This window comes from Bombus bifarius, unplaced genomic scaffold (assembly GCF_011952205.1).
Source record: "Bombus bifarius isolate JDL3187 unplaced genomic scaffold, Bbif_JDL3187 scf7180000007970, whole genome shotgun sequence".
NCBI lineage: Eukaryota > Metazoa > Arthropoda > Insecta > Hymenoptera > Apidae > Bombus > Bombus bifarius.
In genome coordinates this window covers 6,149,615-6,175,501 of record NW_022884356.1, presented here as the reverse complement: position 1 = coordinate 6,175,501, position 25,887 = coordinate 6,149,615, and the positions used below count along the sequence as shown (strand labels likewise).

The 25,887-nt window shown below is 37.3% G+C and overlaps 1 protein-coding gene across 5 annotated transcripts in view; it reads right to left on the bottom strand.

Annotated features, from left to right (window-relative positions):
- Positions 1–1,642: 1,642 nt before the first annotated feature.
- Positions 1,643–25,887, bottom strand: part of LOC117213030 — a 486,984-nt gene continuing 462,739 nt past the window's right edge. For 2 of the 5 annotated variants that reach the window (XM_033458240.1, XM_033458257.1), the window contains 9 exons: positions 24,925–25,039; positions 15,804–16,075; positions 15,257–15,613; positions 12,374–13,901; positions 11,452–11,555; positions 10,275–10,655; positions 9,932–10,015; positions 8,887–9,053; positions 1,643–7,089 (listed from right to left, as the gene is read on the bottom strand). In XM_033458240.1, the coding sequence (XP_033314131.1) occupies positions 6,750–7,089; positions 8,887–9,053; positions 9,932–10,015; positions 10,275–10,655; positions 11,452–11,555; positions 12,374–13,901; positions 15,257–15,613; positions 15,804–16,075; positions 24,925–25,039 (3,348 nt within the window). In that variant the 3' untranslated portion in view covers positions 1,643–6,749. The remainder of the gene's footprint in view (positions 7,090–8,886; positions 9,054–9,931; positions 10,016–10,274; positions 10,656–11,451; positions 11,556–12,373; positions 13,902–15,256; positions 15,614–15,803; positions 16,076–24,924; positions 25,040–25,887) is intronic. The other 3 variants (XM_033458248.1, XM_033458266.1, XM_033458277.1) reach the window with 3 other exon arrangements.

The following is a 25,887-nucleotide window of genomic DNA, read 5'->3' as shown; positions in this document are numbered from 1 at the left end:
ATATCATTGCAAATTTTTGTTCTTTCTTTCTTTGTTTATTTGTTGTAGAGTTACGAGAGGTTCGTCTGCGCTTTTCCCGGCGTAGCCTCAAAATCGGCTTCCTCGATATTCTTTCTTTCACGCGAGTTTTGAGCAAAAGACAATACAAGAGTCGGAGAGAGAACGGTGTTTTTTTTCCTTTTCCTTCTTTTCTTTTTATCCTTTCGTTTAAAAGACTAACCGTGACGAGGATATTTTAATGTATACAGCTACACCTTACAGGTAAGAACTAGTTGAGCAGAGAAGTGGAAAAAACAACGACAGCGCGGACACGCGTCCACACCGATATTGCTACCGAGCACACGTTTCTTCTTTCACTCTATCGTAATAATTATTGCGATAATAACCGTGCGATAAAAATGTCCGTGTCACATGAATACTCTGGACCGTGCCGTTCTCACGCTCTCTATATATTCGCGATGTTTTCACGACAGCAAAAAGGGATCAAAGATAAGGGCTGTCTAGAACAAGGGATCTTTGAACATGAAATCGAAAGATTGTTCGTATCGGACGAACGAAAATCGAATAATCGAAGGGTTCGAAAAATCGAACGAATCTAATCTCACAAAGTTGTCAGGCAAAAAAGACAGAGAGACGACGATGGTTTTGTCTGAACGAGATCAAAGATTCCCAATGCCTCGTGTTCTACGAATTTATTTCTTTCCCTTTTGTTTCTTTTTTTCTATTTCTCTCTTCTCTTATTTTTTTTTCTCGTTCCGTTATCTTCGTGCATTTAGGATCGAATCGATCAGTTCTCATGTGAAACGCGACATTACGTATCCGTGGCTCACCTACAGCTGACCATGCTTCGAATACATTTAAAAACACTATTAACAATACATTTCGTTTTTTGTTTCTCCGTCGTAGTAAAAGTTATAATAGAGAATAGTATTAACATCAAATAGAAGAGTATAAAGAACCATGCTGGCGTATAGAGATAGATATTAAAGTAGGTAATAGGTAAGAGGACGATAGATTACGATATCAATATAATCCAATAAATAACTTTTCACTTGTTTAAGAGTAGTTTTTTTTTCTTGCATAAACGATGATGATCATTTAGTAGACTTTTTTTCATTTTAATACAGTATTTTGAGCACATTCCTCAGGTGTATAACCACGCTACACTTTCTTCGCCGAGTTGTACCAATATATTTCGCAACGTCACCTCGCCATTCCTACGATTTGATTTATCGACGATATGAGACATATCTTTTTCTTTTCGCAGACATACGAGTTATGGTGTGTTAATAAATTATTAAATAAAATTCGACTAATGAAAATCAATCACATTCACGATGAACAATGGTAACGATAGACTCGAAGACACTACGTTGCCTTGGTCTGCTTAATGATTTAAATTAACTACAAATATAATATATATTAAAATATCGTTAAATAATTTTGTACTTCGTCGAAGTTTCAAAATTAATCAGCGCATTGTGAAATAATTTAAACTATACATTTTTTTTTTAACACTTAGATAAATATAATCGATAACGTCTAGTACGGTATTAAATAAATTGCGTAACAATTTCGTGCTCGATAAAAATTAAACAAAACTTTTCAGGTCGTGTTTAAATAAGATTTTTGCTCAAAATCAATTTCACTCGGTCTGGATAGTCACATAGAATTAAATATAATAAAATTAATCTCCGAATTCGAATCTGCTACGCTTTTCGTTCGGCTGTACGATTTTGCCGGTAGAAACAAAAATTTCATACGATGAACGTAATCCGTTTCGTCGTCAATCTATCTCCATTCACTCGATGTTATCCGCTAACTCGACTAATGGCAGTACAATATCGGTACAACTCACTAATTGATGGCACGGGTCCGCCTATGTACAAATATGTAATACCATATACCACATACCATTTAAATACATCACATATTTATCATTTTTTTTTTGTTATATATATATTCTCCATATAGATATATATATATCATTCTTTTTTTCTGTGACGTGGAGGGACTCGTTTGTACAATTCATGCATATATTCGTTACTGTTTCATTGCTTCGTTTTATCGTACCTTTCCTCAAAATTCTGAGTAATCAGCCTCCAGAATTGCCTCTTGCGTTTACATTTGCCAAACAAATCCAGAGAGTGTGGCCAAGCTTGGAACTTTCTCGTTACAGGAGAAAGAACGTAGAATAATTACATTTTATTAAGTACACATAATCTTACCCAAGAAGGCTGATTAAAAGCTAACTAAATTTTAAGTACATAATCACTTTGTTTTTTCTTAAATTCGTAACGCAATTTAATAAGAATTATTTAACTACGAAATTATCGAAATAATTAATTCGGTTGTGTTTTAACAACTAACGATCGTGATCTCTGGATTTGATCTCGCTGCTGTGTAATAATTCCAACACTTTCTTCTTCTTTTCCCTTTCCTCGACTTCTTCTTTCTTTCTTTCTTTCTATTTTTTTTTTTTTTAATCACTAACTACGTCGTGTTTCACCTCGAATCGATTCTAAATCTGATTAAGAGTTAGATTACGTACATATAATAAGAATTACATTAGTAGAAACGTAGTTTCTGTAACAAGTGTATTGTCTTAAATGATATGTCTGCTAATTTTGTTGCATTTCGACTTATGAGCCGGACCTGCGGTCGGGATTCACATATATAACACTTTTACACCTTAAATGAACTTATGTTTAAATACTCGAATCACCTAGGATCTTAGTTAGTATAGTTAATTATAGATTTCTAGGATTACGCATCTTATTCGACTTATTTCTTTTTCTTTCTTTCTCTCTCTCTCTTCCTTTCCTTCTTTACTGGAGGCCGTTCACTCAGAGTTTACAAAATCGTGTGTTCTTCTATGGTCGTAAAAGAGGTATACCCATGGGCCGTAAGTATCCGTGATATTCGCGATTTAAGATTCGAAAATAAGTACACGCGTCGAACGTTTGAACGATAAAATACTGCTTCGATTTATTTATTCTTCATTGCTATCAAATGTGGTCAACGTGATAAAAAATATTTCTCTCAAACGAAAACGATCCGTTCGTTGCGTGTCTGTGGAACGATATTTAGGTATCTAGGAAACAAGGATTCGTTATTTATCAGCGGTTTTCTCTTTTTCGAGAGATGATTTTCTTTCTTTAAATAGATAGAACGGTGCCCTTGGCCATACGCCTTTTTTTCTTTTTTTTCTTTTTCTATCGATACGCAATTCTTGTCTGTAAATGAACGAATGGTGCGTGGCCGGAACGTTTGTCGTTTGAACAGCGCGTTACACATTTCTTTCTTGATTTCATTTTCGTCGGTGGATCAGGGGGTTGAGAAGGGTTGGAAAGGGAAAACATGGAAGAAACACAAGACACACACGCATAAAGGACAGACGATTCTCTCGTAAGCTTAAAATCCAACGAATCTGCTCGAATGCGGAACGTCAAACGGAAGTATCTCTCCTTTCTCCTAGATCTTTCTCTCCTTCTGTTTCGAAACGTGTTTGTACGTTGTTTGTAACGATATTCTTTCCTCGCGTATTTTTCAGACTAAAAAAAAGCAACATTGGAAAATGTCAAGCCATCCTTTCTTTCATTCACTTTTCTCTTCCTTTCTCCCCTTTTGTTTTCGTTTAAAACTTGGCAGATTCTTTAAAAGCATCCTCAGTCACTTGCATCTCTTTTTTTCGCTTTTTTCCCCTTTTTACACGTGAAAAGTTTAAAAAGTTAAAATGTATATCGTGGTTTTTTAATTCCTTTTAATGGTAAAAGTTAATAAGAAGAAGAGTGTTAACAATAACAATATCTTTAAAGGTAGAATTAGAGCAGCTACGATCGGCGGACAAATCTGAACGACAATCTCTCGAGTGACGTCGACCAATGGATACACATGTATACGTTTTAGCGTTCACACGTATCGTGAAACGTAGCTCGAGTACGTGTCAACGCCACGTGTAGCTTTTCTCGTATATTTGTTTCTCGTATATCTTTGCTTGTAAAATTTCGCCGGGAACGATGTTCCTATATATACATTTAAAACAAGCAAACAACGTAATACAACGTAACTAAAAACAAGCAACATATCGAATTTCTGCCGTTCAGGCCGAATTTCGTACGCCGACGTAAATATTAATTAAACGACATAATTGCTAAATAATCGCTAACGTAATCATTCTTTAATTAAATTACATTTGTACTACCTATCGGATAAAGTTTCGAAACATAAAGGGCGAGACAACGCATTGTCAACACCGCGGTAACAATTTATAAAATTAACGCAAACGATCATTTAAGGCACCTTACATACAGGAACATCGTTGAATTCCGTTAAAACGAAAGGATAAAAATTTGCGAAACTTGTATCCAGGCGATTCACCGTCATTGGCTCGAGGGTCTCGCCTCGTAGTCCCTAGTAAGGTAGAAAATCAAGCCAAGTATATATACTTTATTTATAATATAGATCCCTCCTAAAACAACCTAAAACCTATAACCTACGTATTTTTTTTGCGTTAAAATTCATTCGAATTGTACATACAGACACTGACGTTTAGAATTATGTACAGACATGTACACGAATTATGTACACATAGAGTGGTGATCTAACGCGATCATTATTAGTCGAATAATAATCCGTCTGTTTCTTCTTTCTTTTTCTTATCTCTTACTTTTTCTTTTGTTCGCATCTCGATTTATTTAAATAAACGCTCTCTGCCACGTGTCTGCGTTCGATGCGTGTATATATAATGTATTCATGGCTGTATGTATAATTAATTTATGTTACAGTTCGATCGCGATCGCACGATCGATCGCGGCCCGAAGTGAAACTTGAACAACGTGTCTCTCTTTCTTAATCTTTTTTTTTTTCTTCTATAGAGGACTATATCTCGCCTAGGCTACGAGTCATCTTCAAATTACATCGATCTGTTTATACATATGTATAATATGTATATATATATATAATATATATTAAAATTTATTCTGACAAATATAGTTAATATATATATTATATATATTAAGTAACAGAGGTAACAAAAATCTTGGGGAGCTTCAACAAATCTACGAACGTTTTCTCTTGACGATTGATCGCTTTACTTATCGACATTTAAATACGCTAAATGTAAATTTAAACTAAGTAGAACTAGAGCGAACGTGCAACAAGTCGTATTAATTTTAGAAGGACGGGATGTGCTCGCGAACCGTTTATAAGATCGTTACCTTTCGTGCGTTTTTAAAAACAAGATCAATTTTAGATTAAGTTCATCTTATATTACACTACGTTCATGTTATATTTAACCAATCAGCTTTACACTTCGATTTAGACCTTTCTTTATTCTAATCGTCTTGTTTTCCATTCGAATCTCGTTGAAAAATATCCGAAAGAAAAGATTCTTCTAATCGCAGGTTAAACGATTCGATTCGTAAGCCGATCTCGTCTACGATAAACCAAAAAAAAAAAAAAAGAAAATAAAAGAAGTAATGAAGAGTAGATAGTGAAGAAAAGACGATTAAAATTAATCTAAAATGTTTAAAAAATGACAAAGAGGCAACAGGTAACAGTTAATGTCTTGTGGCACAATCCTGGGAACATTTCACGTGCATATAGCCATAATAGGTACATCGAAAACTGCGAATAATCGTTCAACGCGTTACATCGCACTGAATCGTGGCTAATTCCCTTATCCTGACTCATCCAGTCAGGTTTTAACCTCTGCTAGATTGCTACTTAAAAAAAAAAAAAGGAAAAAAGGAAATACTTAAAAACACCAGCCAGTGTGTCGTTCGTGTAGGACACGATCTTTCCTGTAGGCCATTTGGTTCGTCGATGACGTTTTCACGCGTCTCCAACATCCTCTTTTGTTAATCGACAAAACGAAAATGATCGATAAAACAGACGGAAAGCTTGCACGTTCGATTATTATCCCATAGACAAATCCAACCGATCGCTGTTGACCGCTGCCGTTGCTGGATCGTCGCGGTGTTTCGTCCATCCCTCGTTTGACACGAAATGGGGGACTTCCGTTACCCTGTCTCCTCGTTAAACAGAGCTTCGACTACGGCTGCGAAGTATAACACCCACGCGATATCTCTATCCTCGTTTCGTCATTTTCAGTATTTAGATTCTTTTTCAAAAATTAGAATTTCCATTCTGATCGTACTTATGCCATTTGTTTTTGCTTCTAACGGTTTCTTTCGAAGTCTGTTGTTACTAACAAAGGATAGAGGTACCTCGGGATAGCTTCATCCTGCGATGCACGTGTTCCGCACCTATGTGTGACCGCGTACGTATAACTTATGGTATGGCTGGTCTGGTAGAGAACACGCGTCATTTCGTTTCGCTCAAGTCCATAGCGCGTACAAGAGGTATTTCTCGTTTTATTTCATCTGTTTCTTTCTTTTCATTGTTCTTGGAACTATATTATCTATCATATGGAAGTGTCCGTTTCTCATTTATAACTCGCCTAGAACGTCAGTTAACGTTTTGCCTCTGTGTAGGAGGTTTCGAGACACGACTCTCTCTCTCTCTCTCTCTTTCTTTCTCTGTAGATTGACACTGGAGTCACTGACTTTTTACCCGTTTTCGTCGTGCCATCGACGATCCTTCGACGATCGTGATTTATTGTTTTCTAGTTTTAGTTTCTCTTAGTAGTGCCTGCCTATTAACGTAGCGCGACCGTAAAATACTTTCCTACCGTACCGTTACAGCCTTCGTTAAGGTAACTTTAGTTGAACCGGCTGGGCATCGTCCTATGGTGGTCTGAGCCGGGTTGGGTTGTGCCATAAATGCGCTTGATTCTGAGCGCCGGTGTCACTATTGCTGGGAGGCAGTTGTTGCTGATTGAAGTCTTGGGCCTGCGATGAAACGCTGCTTGATTGTTGTTGTTGCTGCTGCTGTTGCTGCTGCTGCTGCTGCTGCTGCTGCGATTGTTGTTGCTGTGGTTGTTGCTGCTGACGTTGTTGTTGGGATTGCTGCACCTTCGATTGCTGCTGTGCAGGCCTTTTAGATTCCTGTCCCGTTGAATCGGGCGAGGGTACCGGCCTGTGAGATTTCATGTGTGCGCTTCTGCTTTTCACTTTGTTGAAAACTCTGCAAAGACAAATTGAACGATCGCGTTAGTTCAATCGACGATTTACTATCGGAATTAAGTTTGAAGGGATTAGACTGTAGATAGGTAAATGTAAACACGATGCCTGGGATCGGTACATAACACACAGACTATGCGAATGAAAGAAATTGAAGCTATTGAGACGTGGGTAACATTAATAGTATCGTATCGAAAGGGGATCTTTCATTTTGTTTCTGTAATCTTCTTTTTCTTTGACAAATTGGTGTACAATTTCGATGATTTTGAGTATTTGTAATTCTTGTCGAACGTATTTTCAACGACGTGTTCGGTATTCATGACGATCGTGACGACAACGATGTATGAACATTGAGCTAATTAATGACAGATCATGCGTATGATGCGCTGCAACATTAATTATCGATTCCATGGTAATGCAAGCATTCTAAATATTTATTGCCGGAATTATTCACCTTGACGTGCGACGTGTAACCGTATTGGAACGATTGCAATTCAAATGAACGAGATCGAAATGCTGGTTTAACAGAGAAAGGAATGTAAGTGACAGCAACGTAAACGTAATTTAATGAGGCGAATAACAAATTTATAAAAAAATTATATCGAGCAAAAAGATACGGATGTACAATATTTTTTCACAGTGCATTTCCGTACGATGGAAAAGAAAAAGAAAGAAAATTTGATTTACGTATCATAGTCGTATATGCTGTTACGTATCGTTAGAAATTTTCCACTATTTTCTCTACTTTATATGTACATCGACGCTTTTGTAACATTTTTGCAATATTTTGCAACATTGCAATTCAATTCTAGATTTAAGACGTATACGTTCAGGCAGATACATCGATTTCATTATGCAATTATGCACAGAGCGTTGCAAGCAGATTTTGAAACAAATTAATAAATCTCAAGACAAAAGGAATTAAAAGTAGAGGACAGAGACGATTAACAATGCCGTTTTAATAAATTTGCCGCAAGATACCTATGATTGTTGAAAAGATACGTACCAAGCAATTTATTTGAGTATATTATACAGAGAATAATGCGTTTTCATTGAACATATCAAACTTGCTGCAATAGCATATTGCATAATTATTGTCCTACGTTAATATATAGTAAGTAAAACACCTATTAAAAAGCGGCATTAACAGTATCTAGCAGCAAGTAGGATACAAGTATCGTAATGAGTTTTTTTGTGAAAATATGTTTGTAGTACAGAGTGCTAATGAATACCAAGGATATCTTTGGCTTCTTCAAATCATCTTTCGATCAACTTCTATTTTCTAAACACTTATTTCGCAACTTTAACGTCATAACAATTTTTCAAAAACCGTTCAATCCAAGAATTCACTCTAACTCCCAAAGATTCTTTTTCCTGTAAATAATAAATCTAATCTCTCTCTCTCTTTTAATTATTTAATTATAATATTAAGTCATATCCCTTATAGAACTACTATTAATAAAATATCCCTGTTATTCGCGAACTCTCCGTTGAGTATACGACACGTAACCGAAATTCGAATCTACAAAAACGAGCACTGAGAAACGCTACGTGGTTGGAGATAAAAAAAGAAGGGAAGAAGACGAGATAATTTAATGCAGGAAGGCTCTCTTTCTTTCTCGGCCTGTTTCTCTCGCCCTCTAAAAAGAAGCAAAGGTGTTCTCTATAGTTGTGCTTGCGCCGATACTTGCCGCTCGTAACCCGTCGTGTTAATTAATTCGCTTGTGTCAGTGGCTAGCCGTTGGTCATTTTATTCGAAATGGACTTAATTTTTTGTTTAGATTAGAGATTGGAGACTTACTTCCCGCAAATCTTGCAGGGGTAGTGAAGTGGGGTGGGCACGGGTAGTTGTTGCTCAGAACTAGTGTGAGTTTGTGAGTTGGTGTTGACTGTGGCGTGGCCGGTATTGCCGGTTTGGGCGGTTTGGGTGCTTCCGGCCATCGTTACTGTTACACTTCCGCTAAAGCTCTGACAACACAAAGAAACACAAAGCCAAAATAAACAACACAAACAAACAACAACACGTACGACGACGACGACGACGATGACGACGACGACGACGACGGACAGAGATAAGTAAACGCACAAAACGTGTTTGGTTTTAACGCAACGCACAACGCGCTCGTACCTTGTGAGAAGAAAGCGTGAGAGAAAAGTAGAAACGACAGGTCCAACAACAAGTCACATGCGACACTTAAACGTTCACGCGTTATCTACGCGTGTCGAGTGGTCACGCGCTGTACGTACAAATCGAATACGAATCGATCATTGTGAATTTTTGTAGATTTTCGGTCACATATTATGTATCCGAGTTACATCTTTCAAATTTCCAGTATTTTCAGGTATTTTCTTTTAATAAAAATGCCGTTTTTAAAAATATGCTATTTAGCGTAGTAACAATATTTGCTATAAATAATACGTTAATAATAATGGAGGAGTACATTTGAACGATTCGTATTCAATACTCGACGAGTGGTTAGTTTAATAATTAATAATTAAAAAAAAAAATAGAAAAATAATACAAGTTTCATGAAAGATACATTTAATAGTCTCGATAATCGTCTAGACATTTAACGATCGATCTATGTTTGTTGTTAAAAAAAAAAAAAGATACATATATAAAAGAATATTAAAATGCTCGATATTGTATCATATATTCCTAATCAAAAAGAAGCGGTGACATTAAGTTATATTCAGCAGCTAACAAACTCTGTTACTCTAATACTTTATTTATTAAAATCGTAATATTTGTTATCGTTTGGAGTTACTCGGTCTCATTGTATCAAATAAAGCTTGTAGGTAAAAGATAGAATACATAGAGGGTGATATAAAGTAACGGTACTCACATCGGGGCAGTCGTATGCGAATAATCTCAGCTCTCCGTCGCTAGTGGTCAGAGTAGCCGAGTTTTCTCTCTCGTTTGTCTGTAACTGAAGAACAAGTTCTACGTGAAACGAAAAATCAAACTCCGTACAGATAAATGTTAAATACAAATATCACAATATTTAGAAACGCGATAATTAAACAGTCTTCGATCTTTATACGATATAAGTATAAGGATAATTTTCTATACTTTAAAACCACATTAATATTGCAAGTGAATTCTTCGTCTGTACATTTAAATGTCCCTTAAAAGCATAAGCATCCGTGATTTAACGATAATGTTATTCGAATCTCGATTGAACTTACCAGAGTGCGGTGAAGAACAGATTTGTCTTCGCTGAAGTCCATCTCCGTGACCGACGCGATGGCGTCGCGAAGCTCCCTGGTGTCCTTGTAATCCTTGCTCTCTGTCTTAATCTTTGGTTTACCGTGACGAACACGCAGTCTCCTGTATTCGTCCGGGCACAGCCTCTTCCACAGATAATAGAATTGCACGCATTGTTTCGCGGACTTGCCACCCACGTCTCGCGAGATCGCAGAGAAGTCCTTGTTGTACTTCAACAGGCCCTGGTAGAATGCGTCCATTTCCTGCGACGTCCATCGGTCGGTCTCGTGGCACTCGTAACTCAGCAACGGATGTTCCGCTGGCAACGGAGGCGTCGGTCTCATCAGCTTTAACATTGCTTCCTAGAAACGAACAACGAACCACGTTGATACTATTAATGAAAGAATTTAATAAAAGAGAGACATCGAGAAGATGAGAAATCCTAGCTTTCTGTATTTGGAAAAGTTTCATAATAAGAGTATTACGAAGTTGAGATAAGTTTATGAAAATGACTAAATAGAAGTTAAACAGTTCAAGTAAAATAAAATAGTTACGTATTAGTAATGTTAGAGAATGTGTTGATTTCTGTGCATGCAAGAGAATAAATGATAATGAAATATGGAAATACAAAGATGTATTAAAGATGATGATATTTCTTTGCTTTAGAACAGGAAGATATAAATCTATTCGATACTGGTTGTGAGTTAATTGAAATGTTTCAAACCATAACAAAAAGCGAACGATCAGACGTTCAATTTGATATAATTTGGGGCTATATGTAATTGATGAGAAACTTGAAAACGAAGGAAAATATAAAGTATGGAATATAGACAATGAGAGTGATTTCGTATGTACATAGAAGATAGCAGAGACAGAATAGCACAGATCGAGTTCAAGGGAAAGATATCATTTTTTAATAATCCTTGATATTTCATGTATTTTGTATAAACAACCCCAGTGGATAAAATTACGAAATGTATGCAATATATGAAAATTAAGATACTGGTTATATACAATTTTGTTAACCTTTTTGTCTTCAACTACAATAATACATTGCTCAAAATTATATCAAGAGAAAAAGAAAAGCGAAAAGGGATGGTATAGGAATTTTAAGGATGGTGGAAATGGAATAAAGGAATTAAACTGAAAGAATCGTACATGAATATTTCCTTTGCACATGTGCAGCAGATGAAGCGCGTATTCTTTGTTCCTTCCTCCACCTGGTACCGCAGCGCAGCATGCAAATTGTAGGTACATTTCCACTGCAAAAACAAAAGTTTTTTGCTTCAGATACAAATTCGTTCGCGCGGAAACAACGCATTCTCTGGCGTGAAAGCGTAAACTAAATGTAATTTGTGTATCTGTAGCGTGACGATATTGCAAACGTTTTACGTATTATTCTCGTCTGCTTTATTACAATCTACGTTTATGGATAAAGTAATCTACTTATTCTTTTAATGCATTCCTTGCGATGCCACATAGAAACATTGGGAAACATTAATCAACGAATATCGATTATTTGCTTCGAGTTAACTTTATGGAAAATAATAATTATTACAACTGCGTTTCTTACGAAATTATTGCGTATGTAATGTGCGGTTGTATAATCACATTCTATATACAAAATGATACTTTCGATGAGAGATACACTGTACGATCGTTCACATAACCATCGTTTATATAACCAATTCCCTCTTAATTCAAGAATGTATATATACAAGCCAGAGATAGTATTGTTCATTGACATTAAGCCTCTAATACAAACGAGAGACTCGGAGGAAAGAAGGTACAAAAATCTTCAATTTGAAAAACCGTGGATCATAAAAAATTTAATTAAAAAAGGATCAAAACATTTTTACATATGTACACATATTCGTAAAAGCTTGGAAATTCCCAATAAAGTTCTCTAGCTAAATACCTATAATTGTAGATATTATATCTCATATCCATTTCGTCAGAAAGAAGAAAACAGGAAAAGAAAAAAACATTTATCTCATTTCTCTCTCATAAAAAAACTCTCAATAAACCCAAGTCTCTCATAAACCAAATCCAATAACTTTTAAAGGCCGCAATTACTTACGTTCATTATCTGTCAGCACGTTATTTATACCAGGATCCCAGAGCAGATGATCAGCCTCAGGCTCGCCCTTTCCTCTATCCCCGTCACTCCCAACCGGCGGTATCGTCGCTTGGTACCTCGTCCCGATATTAATTCTCGGCGGAGGTCCATCGTTCCCTTGCGAATCATCCGAACTGAAGTCAGAATCTCTTTCATACTGATGCAGCCTGGCGTACAGTCCAGGTCCAGGTCTAGAAGGATCCAAAATCGGTGGAGGTGTGTAGCTACTATCCCAATGTCGATCGCAGGCCTTCCTCAATCTCGACGGATACGAGTGTGACGCATTCGCGTACAATCCTCCATCCATACGAGGCCTTTTTCTGCACTGCCTAACAGGACTGCCAGTTGGTACGTTACTAGGATTAAGGAAAACATCCTCGTCCAGAAGCTCTTCCTTGATCTGCTCCACCGGAATAGGCAAGTTTCCACTGACCGTTTTCTGTCTCATATTATTATTCTTAGCCACATTCGTTTGTATAAGAAATTTCGTCGGATTCACCACTTGCTGTTGATTGAACTGGCCAGCGTTGTACTGATGGTTAGTCTGCACGTTTAAGCCGAGATTCACAGTGACAGGTTCCATCTTCGGAGTCGTCAGCCGCATCTCTTTCTTGAAAGTCAACGCCGGGCTCAGAGAGCTCGTCTGCACCAGCACGTTCGTCTTTTGCAGCCCAGCCGTCTGAATCAGCTTGAACTCCCCGTTGTTATCTACCACGATACCAGCTAGGCTACCATTACCCAGTCCAAAATCGACCAAGTTTTGGCTGGTGATGAACTTGTACGATTGAAACTCGAATCGCCTACGGCTGGCTGTCGTGAAGTCCTTCGGAGTGGACGACAGTAGTGGGTCCTCCGAGTTGGGCATCATCTGATTCTGGAGAGCGTGATGTGGCGACACAGGGAAGCTGGTGCCCGTGAACGACACTGGTCCTGGTGACGAGACCGAGGACGGCGGTAACGAGGACAGTGGCGACGGTGCCGGGGTCGCCGACAAAGGGCTTGGCAGTGGAGAATGCGGATTCGGTGAACCGGATCCGTATAGATCAGCGTCTGCTTCGGATTCAGCTGGTAATACTTCACTCAGAGCTTCCTCCACCGCCGCCGCGGAGGACATCGTGGTCGCGTAAAAAGCCGCTGATAAGGGCGACGATACTTGTCTCACGCTTTCCGGGTCCTCTTGAGGACTCAATAGAGGGAAGCTTCCGGTTAAAAGGCCTTCTTGGCTCGCTGGTGGTGTTGGATATGTGAAACTTGGACTGTCGTGTCTCGTTAAAGGCGATGGCAGGGGAGACTGAGTTGGTAACGTGTGCGGGCTTTCTGTATATTGGGCACCGTAAGTACTGAATTCGGCTAGCGAGTCTGGTAACGGCGAGTTGACCAGTGCTTGTAAGTCGGGATTCACGGTGTGCTGAGATGGGTATCGGTCCTCCAGGGTGATGTCTTGTAACTGCTCGGCAGGTTGTTCTTGTAACAGGCTCGTTGTCTGAAACTGAATGGTTTGGTATATTAGAATTATTAATAATTCGTTAGACAATTATTATACGATGACACGATTTTTTGATTGCTCTCAAATTTCATACTGCGATTCGTGTTTAATACTTCCTAGAGTGTATTGAAATAATTTCATAAAAATCCGCCGAAACGTTTAAATCGATCAAACCGATAAACTATAGAAATTCTTATTCATAAAGTAACATTGTCCCAAGTTCCACCTAGAACACCAATCCTCATTCAGAAGTTCTCGTCAAAAATTGAATTTTCCAAGGGATTGGGGATGAAAAATTCGCGGAATAAAAGCGTTTCAATGGCACGTCAATGAATGCAGCCATTACGGTGGAATTTCATAGGTCAGACGTTAATGAGTCTCCTCGAAGACGAGAGAAACACGACGAAGAGGGAGAAAGGGAGGGCGTGCAAGATATCCGATGGATAGGTGGAGGACATAGACGGAAACGGTGCTTTCCAAACGGCACAAAGCATCGTCGACGTCATCGTCGGTGCAGTTGGTGCCAACTACTTAGATAATTCGCCTTATTAAATTCTGCGCCCGGAGAGAGAGGCGGCCCCTTGCCCCGTCGCGTAATTGAAACTAAAGCGTCTTCGACGCTTGACACGGAACGAAGAACGGGGCGCCAGGTGTAATTAGCCCATCAAAGGATCTTGGATATATTCTGTTTTGACACAAGCGACGAAAACGCGGATTCTCATATCCGTTCGCGCGTCGTCGCTTTTAGCAATCTTCTTGCCATGTACTTTTCGGTGGATGGCAGTTGCGAGGCGAAAGTTGTGCGTGCGAAGCATTCGGGGATGAACGAACGAGAACGTGTGCATAACAATGAAGTTATTATTCTGAGTGTGTGTGTGGGGAATTTGAGGGTTATTACGGAGGTTTACTATGGAAATGTAATAGCAACTGAATGTTTTAATTATCGTTAAAGTTAGGTATCATCAAATTCAACAAAGTTGAATTTTGCTATGTGATTTTTGAATTTTGGATCATGATTTCTAGTTGGTAAAAATGGTTCACTAGGTTTATAATCAGGTTTTAATCTAGGTTTATAAACAGTTACAGATTGATCGTTCAAGATTGTACAAATATAGTTTTCTTAGAGTATCAGTTTTCTATAGACAAATGTTATTTATTGAAATGTCAAAAAGGAAAAGAAGTCAATATTTCATAGGGGAGCAGAAACGTTCAAAGAACTTTTACTTTTACATAAATTTGATAAATTATCACCGATTGATTCATCGCCTGATTATACGACAGAGGTCAGAAAGACAGAGAATAACAAGAGACAAGATAGGTCAGGTAACAGAAACAAACTAGAAAAAAGAAACACTCACCTGAAGAGAATCCAATTGTGTTGCATGAAGCAGAACGCTGTCAGGAACTGCGGTGACTTGCTGGAACACCTCGTCTTGAAGACTTGGGCTAAAATAGCCACCGTCTTCGGAATAACCTGTCATTGAGAAACTGTCTGTAACTGTAGGCTGAGCTTGAGGTTGGTTATTTTGCTGCTGTTGTTGTTGCTGCGCCTGTTGCTGCTGCTGCTGCTGTTGCTGCTGCTGTTGTTGTTGTTGTTGCTGCTGCTGTTGCTGCTGCTGCGGATTGGTGGTCGATTGAACCGATGTCTGATACGTCAGGTGCAATCTTTGCCCGGGATCGGAAGTCGTCCTCTTCACAGCCATTTTGGTAGTGCCCTGGAAGATTAAATATTTCTTCTTATAAAATCAAAATGTACATCTATTACGCTACACGAAACGTTATAAATTGCTAGCTATATTTTGGAAACATATAATTTCTAAATTTCTAAATATACAGCTATCCATAAGACACTTAGGAATGATATAAAAACGTAGGTAAATCTTGAATCAAAGAACAGAAGTGCACCTTCAAGATCATGTCGGCCAGCGCCTGCGCCTGAGCCTGTGTTTGTGCTTCCTGCAGTTGCTTCTGTACGGTGGCGTGTCCGGAAACCGTGACATTGGGCTGCCGGAAGTGCTCGCCATCCGAAAGTCTGCGGACCTTTTCCGCAGTGGCCAAAGGAGGCGGTGCTGGTACCGCGAAGCTCGTTTTACCGGAAATCTGCGACGCACCGTCGGCTTGCGTGGTAAAAACCGTTGCATTCGTACGAGGCTGTTGATTTGTGCTCGTATCTGCTGCTGAAATATGAAAGAATATTTTCTTGAAATAACTGTTCGCTTTATTTCTGTGTATTCGAGGCAATAATTTTTGTAAGAGATTTCCTTTCTACGATATGAAATTTGTTGTGAGAAATGTTAGCAGATTAAGCGATAATAACATATATATCCTGTATTTCTAAAATATTCTCCTATGTTTCAACTATTTTACAATATGACGTTTGCTTTATTTATATCGTTTTCAATATTATATTTTTTACATTCGATTAATATGGAAGTGCAGGAATATTAAATACAAAAATTGAATATTACTTTTTCTTCATATTTTCAGTGATAGATTAAAATCTCCTATAATTCATTATTTGACGCATTAAATTATTACGAATGGTTATTAATCGAACTAATACCATATGGATTGTATCGAATTTCCTAACGTTTATTCATGTTACATAAATACAGCTTTTGCTCTGCAATCAAATTTCTCCTGTATTTCTTTTTCTCGTATTACACGTGACTTCACTCTAATATCATTGAAACTTAAACTTACCGACTTATAAAAAAAGAGTATATGATGTATTTAAATTAGTTTGATGATTATATGTATTTCAAATCAATACACGAAGGACTAAAAGGAATTAAAATGTCTATTGTAGTACAAATATTAATCTTATTTGGATGCAGTTAATGCAATAAGTTTGAGAAACCCTTTGGAAAACCTTCAGTCCGCTTTTCAGTTATCATTAAACGATACTTCGATAAATTCCAATTCAAATAAACCGAATTATTTACTTTATCATTGCAGTTTAATTTCCCGGAGATCGGCGTGTGTGTTTGCGTGTAACTTGCGTGAATTTTCGTCGATAAAACGTGGGATCACGGCGCATGCTTCTCGAAACGGAACTGTACCCTGTCGATTCTACGAACGAACATATTTTATTAGTTAATTGAAGTACCTTGCGGACTGTGCCGTGCACGGGTCTTAAAATTAATATCAACTCATTTCCAATTAAATATATCTTTAACGATGAAAATACTAAGCATCGATCATCAATTTGGAATTATTAAGAGAAAATTTTCCTGCTAGTAGAGCATTTAAACACGACAACGTTATAACTGTGTTAGAATGTAGTTTGTAAACGATCCGGCAATATCAAAGTATTTTTATCTAATTTTATAGTACGACGTTTACTTTGAAAATTATATGAAAATTATCATACTAAATATTTTCTCTAATGACACATAACAGAGTGATGATCGATATGAAAAAGAAATATATTACGATCAATTAAAACTTTCCAAGTTAAACCATATTACAGACCTATACGCACAAAATATCGTTTGTAAGTAGAATATACCAATATATAATCTTCCAGCAGACAATGGACAGCTACAAACACGAACAGGCATACAATTTTACATAAATAACGGCTTAACAAGAGAGAACTGCAGTGACGTTCTTCGAGCACGGCTTCTTCTTTGCCGAGATCTTTTTAAACGACTAATTGAAGAAACGAGAAGGGAGAAAATGAGGGGAGAAGATCAGCGAATGCAGCGGAACGATCCGTTCTCCCTGGCTCGTCTCAGCCGTACATATTCTCTCTTATAATGACGTTAATATGAATTAATCGTACTACCAGTTAAGCGAACGCACTTTCTAAAAGCGTTTCAGTTTATGGGGAATAAATTATAAGATCTGTGATCTTCTTAAACGAGCGCCGATTCCATCCATTTGTGCGTTCTTTAATTCGCCTTTTCACGACCGTACAAGCTGGAAAAGGGAATAATCTTCCGACGAAGGGAAATGGTTTTATTAACGTGTCTCTGTCAAAGAGCGGGACGCTGGTATTTATCTCGAACTCGAAAACATTTCGCCATTTCCAAGTAGATAGAACACATATGTAGAGATATATATTTTTTAGGGAATTTTTACTTCAAAGCATTAAGTAGAAAAGATTCTTGTAATTTAAAAGTACGCTTTAATTTGCGTTTTTAAATTCTTCGTTGATTACTACGAAACGAACGTACTAATATGATTTTGTCGTTTTTTCGGTGTGGAATATCGTTTAATATTTATTGGCAAATTCGATGCGAATGATTAAAAGCATATAAACTCTGAAATTACTCGGCAATCAAAAACCCGTGAATCAGTATACGCATACTTCGATAATGAATTGAACGCATAATAGCGAAAATGAATAAGATATTCCAACAAATCGGCAGGAAAAACAAAGTGAAAACAGGGAAGTTTCATATTTTACGAACAATACGTTGCTCGAAAGCATTAACGTTGCTCGTAAGCTCGAAAGCGTGTATATATCCTATATTTTTGAAGTATCTGCAGAACGTGGTACTTAATGATCACATGATCCTCATTTAAAATACGTATTCATATAAATACTATTCTTTTTATTTCTGGAAAAATGAAAATTCAAAATAAAATTCATTTATCTGTAGAAGACTTATTCGGTAGAATATTCCACTGAACGGCCAGCCAATTAGAAGTAGAAATCTCGTTTCGAAGCTTATTTCTTTAATAGAAAATATATCGGCTTTTTAAACAAATTTATATACGAGCCTATCAATTTATATACGAGCTCGTTCATTACAGGATGTAATTCAATTGGAAAATTATAGATAATGGACCAGATTTTTATTAATACAGTTACATACTGCTATTGAAGATTGATTATCTAAAACAAATATATAATAACAAAATTGAATCTTTTGGATATCAAACATTGCTGAAAATACGAATTTACATAAATCAACGTTATAGTCATTAAAGTCACGCTAGGGAAGGTTCAGTATATAGGTTACTTAATCGTGTCATGCTAATTCTAATTACGGTTATTTCATCATCATCTGTCATCAACACCGATAAACTATATATTATCTACGATCTAGTTTCCACAGTGCATATGTATATTTCCTAATTAGAACAACATGTATTGTTGCCATAATTTTGATCAAAATATTGTATTGCGTGAGAGTTGGTGGAAAAATTAGAATCTTGTAATTGTTAACAATCCATTCGTAAACAATCCAATTTAGTGAAAAGTATAACAATACGTATCAAAATACATGGAAAACGCTATAAACTTGCAGAACAACCTAATTCCTAGATATTCGTGTCCTATAGGGCACCTTTATAAAATCGATCAGTAGAATACGCGAGTGTGTGATCAGACGTCGCACATAAACAACCTCTACGAGTAACGAATTAACAGGAAACAATTTCCCCGTTGTAATACCGTAGGTTTTCCATCAATTCCTCGAGTGCGATCAGCATTGACAGCCGATGCATCCGCGGAGACACGACGCGGGGCTCGTTGAAAAATACATTTCGAGACGAGGAACGTCGTTTACGACAGCAACGAAACCCGACAGATATAAATGCGCGCATATCCTGGCCGAGGCGCGAGAAGGAAATGGGATACGTCGAGAGTGTGCAGTTGTGTAGGGCGAGAGGAAACTTTTCTACGACGATATTCCATGAATATTTGGCCCTCGTTCTGGCTACGAGCCCGTGAGTTTCACTTCCTCTCGGTTTTTTACCTTACGTTATACACCAGAAACCGCGAGTTGCTCGACGTTTTTGCTCATTGTCGACATAGCCCACGCGGCCAATAAATCAACCGGAAGAAATTAATATCCGTCTTTGACTATTGCTTTTCTTCCCTCTGGGGGTAAATTGAAATCGTTGTAAACGCTTTTGTTCGACCAATGGAGATGGAAATTGTAACGAAGGCGATCGATCTCCGTGCAATTTGTCGTGCGTAGTACCAACAACATTTCGACGAAATTTTCTGCCTTTTTTTTCTATTTTCTTTCGCTACCTTTACCACACGAGGAAACGCTGAATTAAGTGGCGCAATGAAACGACGCTAAATTACTCTTAAACGAGGAAATAATAAAAACCAGGTACCAAATTACATTTGAAAAATAATATTACAATCGAAAGTAAATTCTAATTAAAACAGATGATATTCCAATCGAAGAATACATAATTGTTATTTTTAAATGTGAAACATTTTTTGTATTTTAACGAACGTTTACACAAACGTGCATATAGATACAGAATAAAGCTTACAGAGGCAGCTGATCGATAAATCAATGTTTCATATTAACCCGCCGAAATTCACGCAGTGCTCGACGATGGAGCCTCGTTACATTTTTCAGTCGGCGCTTCTACGCATAACGTTATGTGGACCGCAAATCCATTTGATGGCCGCGCATTTGTACGGTCACGTAACGACGTAAATCCGCGCGGGCGAAACCGCCGGGGATTTTTGCAAATTGCCAATCATTGATCGCGGTAAAAGCAGATTGTTCGCAGTCCAAGGGGCCCTTCGATGTTGTTTTTACTTCTCCGCGAGGAAATCGTTGCGGCTTTCGCTATATCGGAGGAAAGCATGCGGAAAAGTCGAGTGGTCGATATTTTTTCAAGGTCTTCGCACGAGAAACCTCGATGGTTGAAGTAAAAGAGTAAATCGTGGCGATCGAACGTTTAAAAATAAACGTAATAAAATTGTAAATAAGCAAATCGAAACGATTTAAATTGCGCCGATTGGATCGTATTTGTTTATTTTTTCTTTTTTTGTATTCTTTTAATTCGCAGGTTTTTATCGAACGATATATTTGACGCCGCGTTACTCGTATTTTTATTTCGTAGAAAAGCATATTTACTGTTTCAAATCATTAACTCTGGAATATCGCAAAAAGTTATAGCTTATCGTTATTTGTGATTTTGATTAAAAATAAATAGATACAAAATAGATATGAAATTTTCACGATTTATCGTCTGTTTTTGTATCGTTTCTAAAACTAACAGAAAATCCATAAAAATGTATTCTTATATCTTTTGAGTGTGATCTTCAATTAATGACGAGTAGTCGTGATACGAGAAATTATTGTTGACGAAACGCTCAAAACGAGGCATAACTTGGAAGTAATATCGACACGATAATTCTTCAAGTAGAAACGACGATTTACACAGAATTTGCCAGGGATCCTGGCGGACTACGAGCCACTGCTGACGATGCATAACTCGATGCTGGGTGCATCGCTGCAATTCAATGGAAAGTACGATAAGATGACGGCGCTGGTTATGGGGAGCCGGTAAAATATCGTGGTTATCTGCTGATCGTTGCGAAAGTTTGGCAAATGGATAGAAAATATGTGTTGTAAGAGATGATAATTTTAAACGTTTTCGACAGTACGAGGCATAATACCGTCAATAAAAGTGAGAAATAATTATCATTTCTCAACCTTGACGAATGGTTATAGCGATTAAAGAATTAAAAATACTATTTTCAGAAAATCCAATTATAGAATTATAGTTTATAGAAGGAAGAGAAGACTATAAAAGACTATCTGTTCATTTTGAGCACGCATAGAAAATAAAATGAAATAAAGAAATAAATCGTTCGAGCTGTAATGTTACATTCGAGCGAATTATTTTTAATGAATGAACAGCCCCATGACCGATGTTTCATGGATTTTAAGTATTTACGCTGGCATTATCGTTGCAAATTGTTTTAAAATTCGCATCATTTCTGTTATTACGTTATTACGAGCGTCATGCTTCGGCGCGTTTGCACGCCTGTGATCACTTATTCATTTACAATCAATTTATCTGCTTATGAATGTTTTGTTCGGTGAATACGTAGTTCCCCTAAATACGCAATGAATATTTATATCGTGTTTGCTGCAACGCGTGCCGTGTTTTCATCAAAGAACTCGCGTTCCTAACCGAACGATTTTTTCCTTCCCCTTTTTCCTCGTTGCGATTATTAAAATGAATAATCGTGTGGCGTAGAAACGGACAGTTAGGAAAAAGGCTACGCGCGCGCTAAGCGAAGAGCGATAGCTTTGAAGTGGAATAATAGCTTCATTGAAACGGAAATTCTATCCGTGACGTGGAATTTTCAACGTGTAGTGGAATAAATTATATTTTGACGTGCAATTGTTTTTCCTGTCAGACGTATGCATACCGGTGAAATTAAAAAGCAGCAAAACACGGGAAAATGTCGTTTTTAGGCACCGTTTTAATTAACGCGGAATTGTAAATTTATAGATCAAGCGAATCTTTTTACACAGAAAGGAAATAATTATGCGAATATTAATGATAATATAACGGGAGACGGAAAGGTATTTAATATAACTTGAATAATATATGCGTGCGATAGTACTAATTAAAAGGACGTAAAAATTAATATTGGTCATTCTAGAACTGTATCTTATTTTTTAAATCAAAAGTCAATTTTTTCAAGCAATCGTATCTGATTATCGTCGTCTTAGAAAGAATCTCTACTTCTTAGTTAAATAAAGAATTCCAGCTTTTATTGCTAGAACTATCAATAAGTAGAATATATCAGGCTTCTATCAGACCATGAGCTGTAGCTCGATCATGAGACATTAATGACAGTTCACGAACATTAAGGATTTTTATACTAAAAAAACAAGTAAAATTTTCCAATATAATAATATCACAGTAGAACGTAGATTTTGTATGAAAACTATTTATCAACATATAGGATAAATATGAAACATACGAAAGCAAAATATTTGAAAATTGTCGTTCAACTCGAAAAATGAATATGCAACATATTTTCCAAGAAAGATTCCGAAGAGTTTCAATGAATTTCGAAATATTTCGAAAGATCACAAATCAGATTTCAAAATGGTCGAATTGAATTCACACGTCAACGAAGCGTTGTCATGCTGTTCACTGTCGTTTCTCTTGAGACTCTGACCAAACATCGAGCCATTTCGTCGTCGACAACTAACTCAACCAGAAACCATCCTCTAATTGCATCGATGCGTCGACGACGGACGACGCGACGCGATGCGTCGTCAGCAAGCGAACAGTGTCGAACGGTCGATTCCACCAAATTATTTATCGATCGATTTCGTGGCCTGCCACTATAGGCTCGACTGGTTGATTTTCCAAAAAATAAATGCCAACAATTCATTCTTTATCAATCCGATGATAAACCAATCATCGACTGACTTGTAAATTTATTTCAAAAATTGAGGTGAGACTTTTTACGTATCTTTTGCGTTAATCCACACGTTTCCGTACTTGCAAGGTCGTTTGTTTTCTCCTATTCTTTACTTTGCGCTTGGCATCCTATTGTATTGAAAATGGAAGTATCAAAAATTGAAATATCGTATTAAAAATGAAACAATATTGCTAAAAACAAAAATTGTACATTTACGATCGGATAGATGGAAGAAAACTGTACGTCAAGGGGCGAGTTTAAGTAGACCAATCTCAATATGGAACGAGACCGGTGATCCACGAAGAATCATCGCGGAAGAAACGACAGTTTCGTCTCGCGTTGCACTTGGCAGCGGTCGACGACGAAATAGCGCATAAATCGTTAACGACGCGCACTTTGTTACAAAAGCGCGGCATCCGGCCACCCTCGCGCCACCCTACGCCACCCAGGACCATCGCGGCACAGCTTGATTTATCGTTCGAACGTGGACAATGCGAGAAATATTCTGGCGTGCTCGCTTCGTAAATCACGATTCTTCGGCAGTGCATAGAGCGACGAGGAGGAGGCGCGATTTCTCGCTGGCTGGAATATCACGCCAGCTTCTGGCAAGTGTACACGGTTTTCACAGGCGGACAGACGTAGTATGTAGACACGGACCAAACATAGACATAGACGCAAATATAGACACGTGTATAGATACAAGAGACACGGACACATAGAAACATGGATAGATACGAAAGAGTAAGGAGAAAAGAAGAGAGAGGAGATGGGATTGGATCGAGATACGCCGTGAATCGCATGAATCATCGGAATCGCGTTCACGAATTTTGTGTTCTCAGCGTTGCCGTTCGAAGTTGATCGGATTAATATCTTGCTACGGAAACGACTCTGCGAACATTGATTTGAAGATTAACATCGATGCACTTTTTCCAGCATTCTACACTGTATCGCGATTTTAATAACGTATATAATTATTTACAATGATAATGATGATGGTTTTCTATAACGTATGATATAACGTGGATTGTATTGAACGTTATGTTATGTTCATTTTCGTACAAATCGTATTGTTATACAACGTGCAATTATAGTTTTCCAATAGGAACGTATTTCTAATCTCACGGTGAATATTAAACAGCTTTTCTCAGCTTAAATGAGATCGAAATATAAATATAAAGCAAAGAAAAGATAATTTACTAATTCAAACTGTTATTGTATTATTCACCTGTGATTATTCTAATCTTTATCGCGATTATATTAAAACGTCTTCTCTAACGCGTAGTTACGCTCTCGCTACACTTGGTGAACGAATTCCATGTTCGTTCAAGTTGCCCTAGTTCCGGTCTTAAGTATTCGCGAGTGTATACAGAGTAGCTCAGCGACAGATTCTCTGTAACCAGATGTCACGTTAGACTCCTGAATGTGTCTAAGGGAAAGTTAACGTAACTCGACAGTTAATATAACTCGGTCTTGCTCCTTATGATAGTTCGCGAAATGTATCTGTAGAGAAGACAGATCGTGATAAAGAGAGAGATTGGGAGGAAGAAAGATAGACGTAACCCAACCGAGATACGTTTCAAGGCACATAAATCATCGTGATCGTATTTCTATTCCGCAGGCTCTTTGAATTTTCACGTTGTTTGATATTAACGTCATTATTCGATATTTCATACAACTATAAATTACACGAACAAAAGATATTTCTACCCTTATCCTCCTTTCTTTGGAATTCGCGTTTATTGTGTTGGACTTATTAGGTTGGTGTATACGAAACATCGATACTTGTTATTAAATTTATGTTAACATTAGTTATAAATATTATTGCGAGTGGCATGCTTTAAAATACGAGTACCTAATACAACTTACCAGTCGTTCTTTTCTGTATGATTTTTTCCTCGATCAGCGCTCTCACACTGACAGACGCGGTTTGTAAAGGCGGACCGACGACCTCTTTCTTCTCACTTTTCTTATTCTCAGCATCCTAGAATAAGTAGAGATAATAGGCGTCTATAAATTTCATTTCAAATCAAAGCTTTTGTTTATCGTAAATATTTAAGAAAATTAATATTTTAGAAGTTTTCAGACATTTATCTTAAAATTACCAATTGTTCTTATATTTCAATTATGTTATAAAATTTGTCCTGTATTTTATGGAATTAGGTGATTTTTGTCCAATCAAAAATATTTATATTATCCATAACATGGTAATATAATAATATTTATGCTAATAACTTTGATATTGTTCGTCATAAATTTCCGATCAAAAACATTATTTTAATTCTTTTTGATATGCATATACATGCACTGCAACTTGAATGACTTAACAGAGAAAAATAAAGAAAATAACACATGAATTGACGTTAATCCCAACAAGTCCACGTTCCTTTCAATTGTCCCACTACTTTGTACATTGAGATATACGTATAATATAAACAATGAAAACAATCAGGTAAATCAATCGGTATCAAAGATTCGGAATAAATTCGACGCAAATATACTTTCCTAATTACTAATTAGCTCATTTGACGAATCTACTACAAGTTTTGGTTATCCACCGAAAGTTCGTTGCGCAACACGATTCTATTTGACCTAGTTCAACATTCGCGAATGATTCAAAATCTAATTTTACAGGGCTTGTATTGATAAATCGATTAGAATGTTAAACGATGCTTAAACGCGACAAGAGGAAGAAAGAGAGCGAGTAAAGAAAGAGGAGCAATCCAGTGGAAAAGTAACATGGAAAAGGGGCGGGGGAGGCAGAGGGATGTCCGTGGAATGAGATTGAAGAGATCAGGCGTTTCAAGCAGGATTATAAAAGAGAAGGGAGAA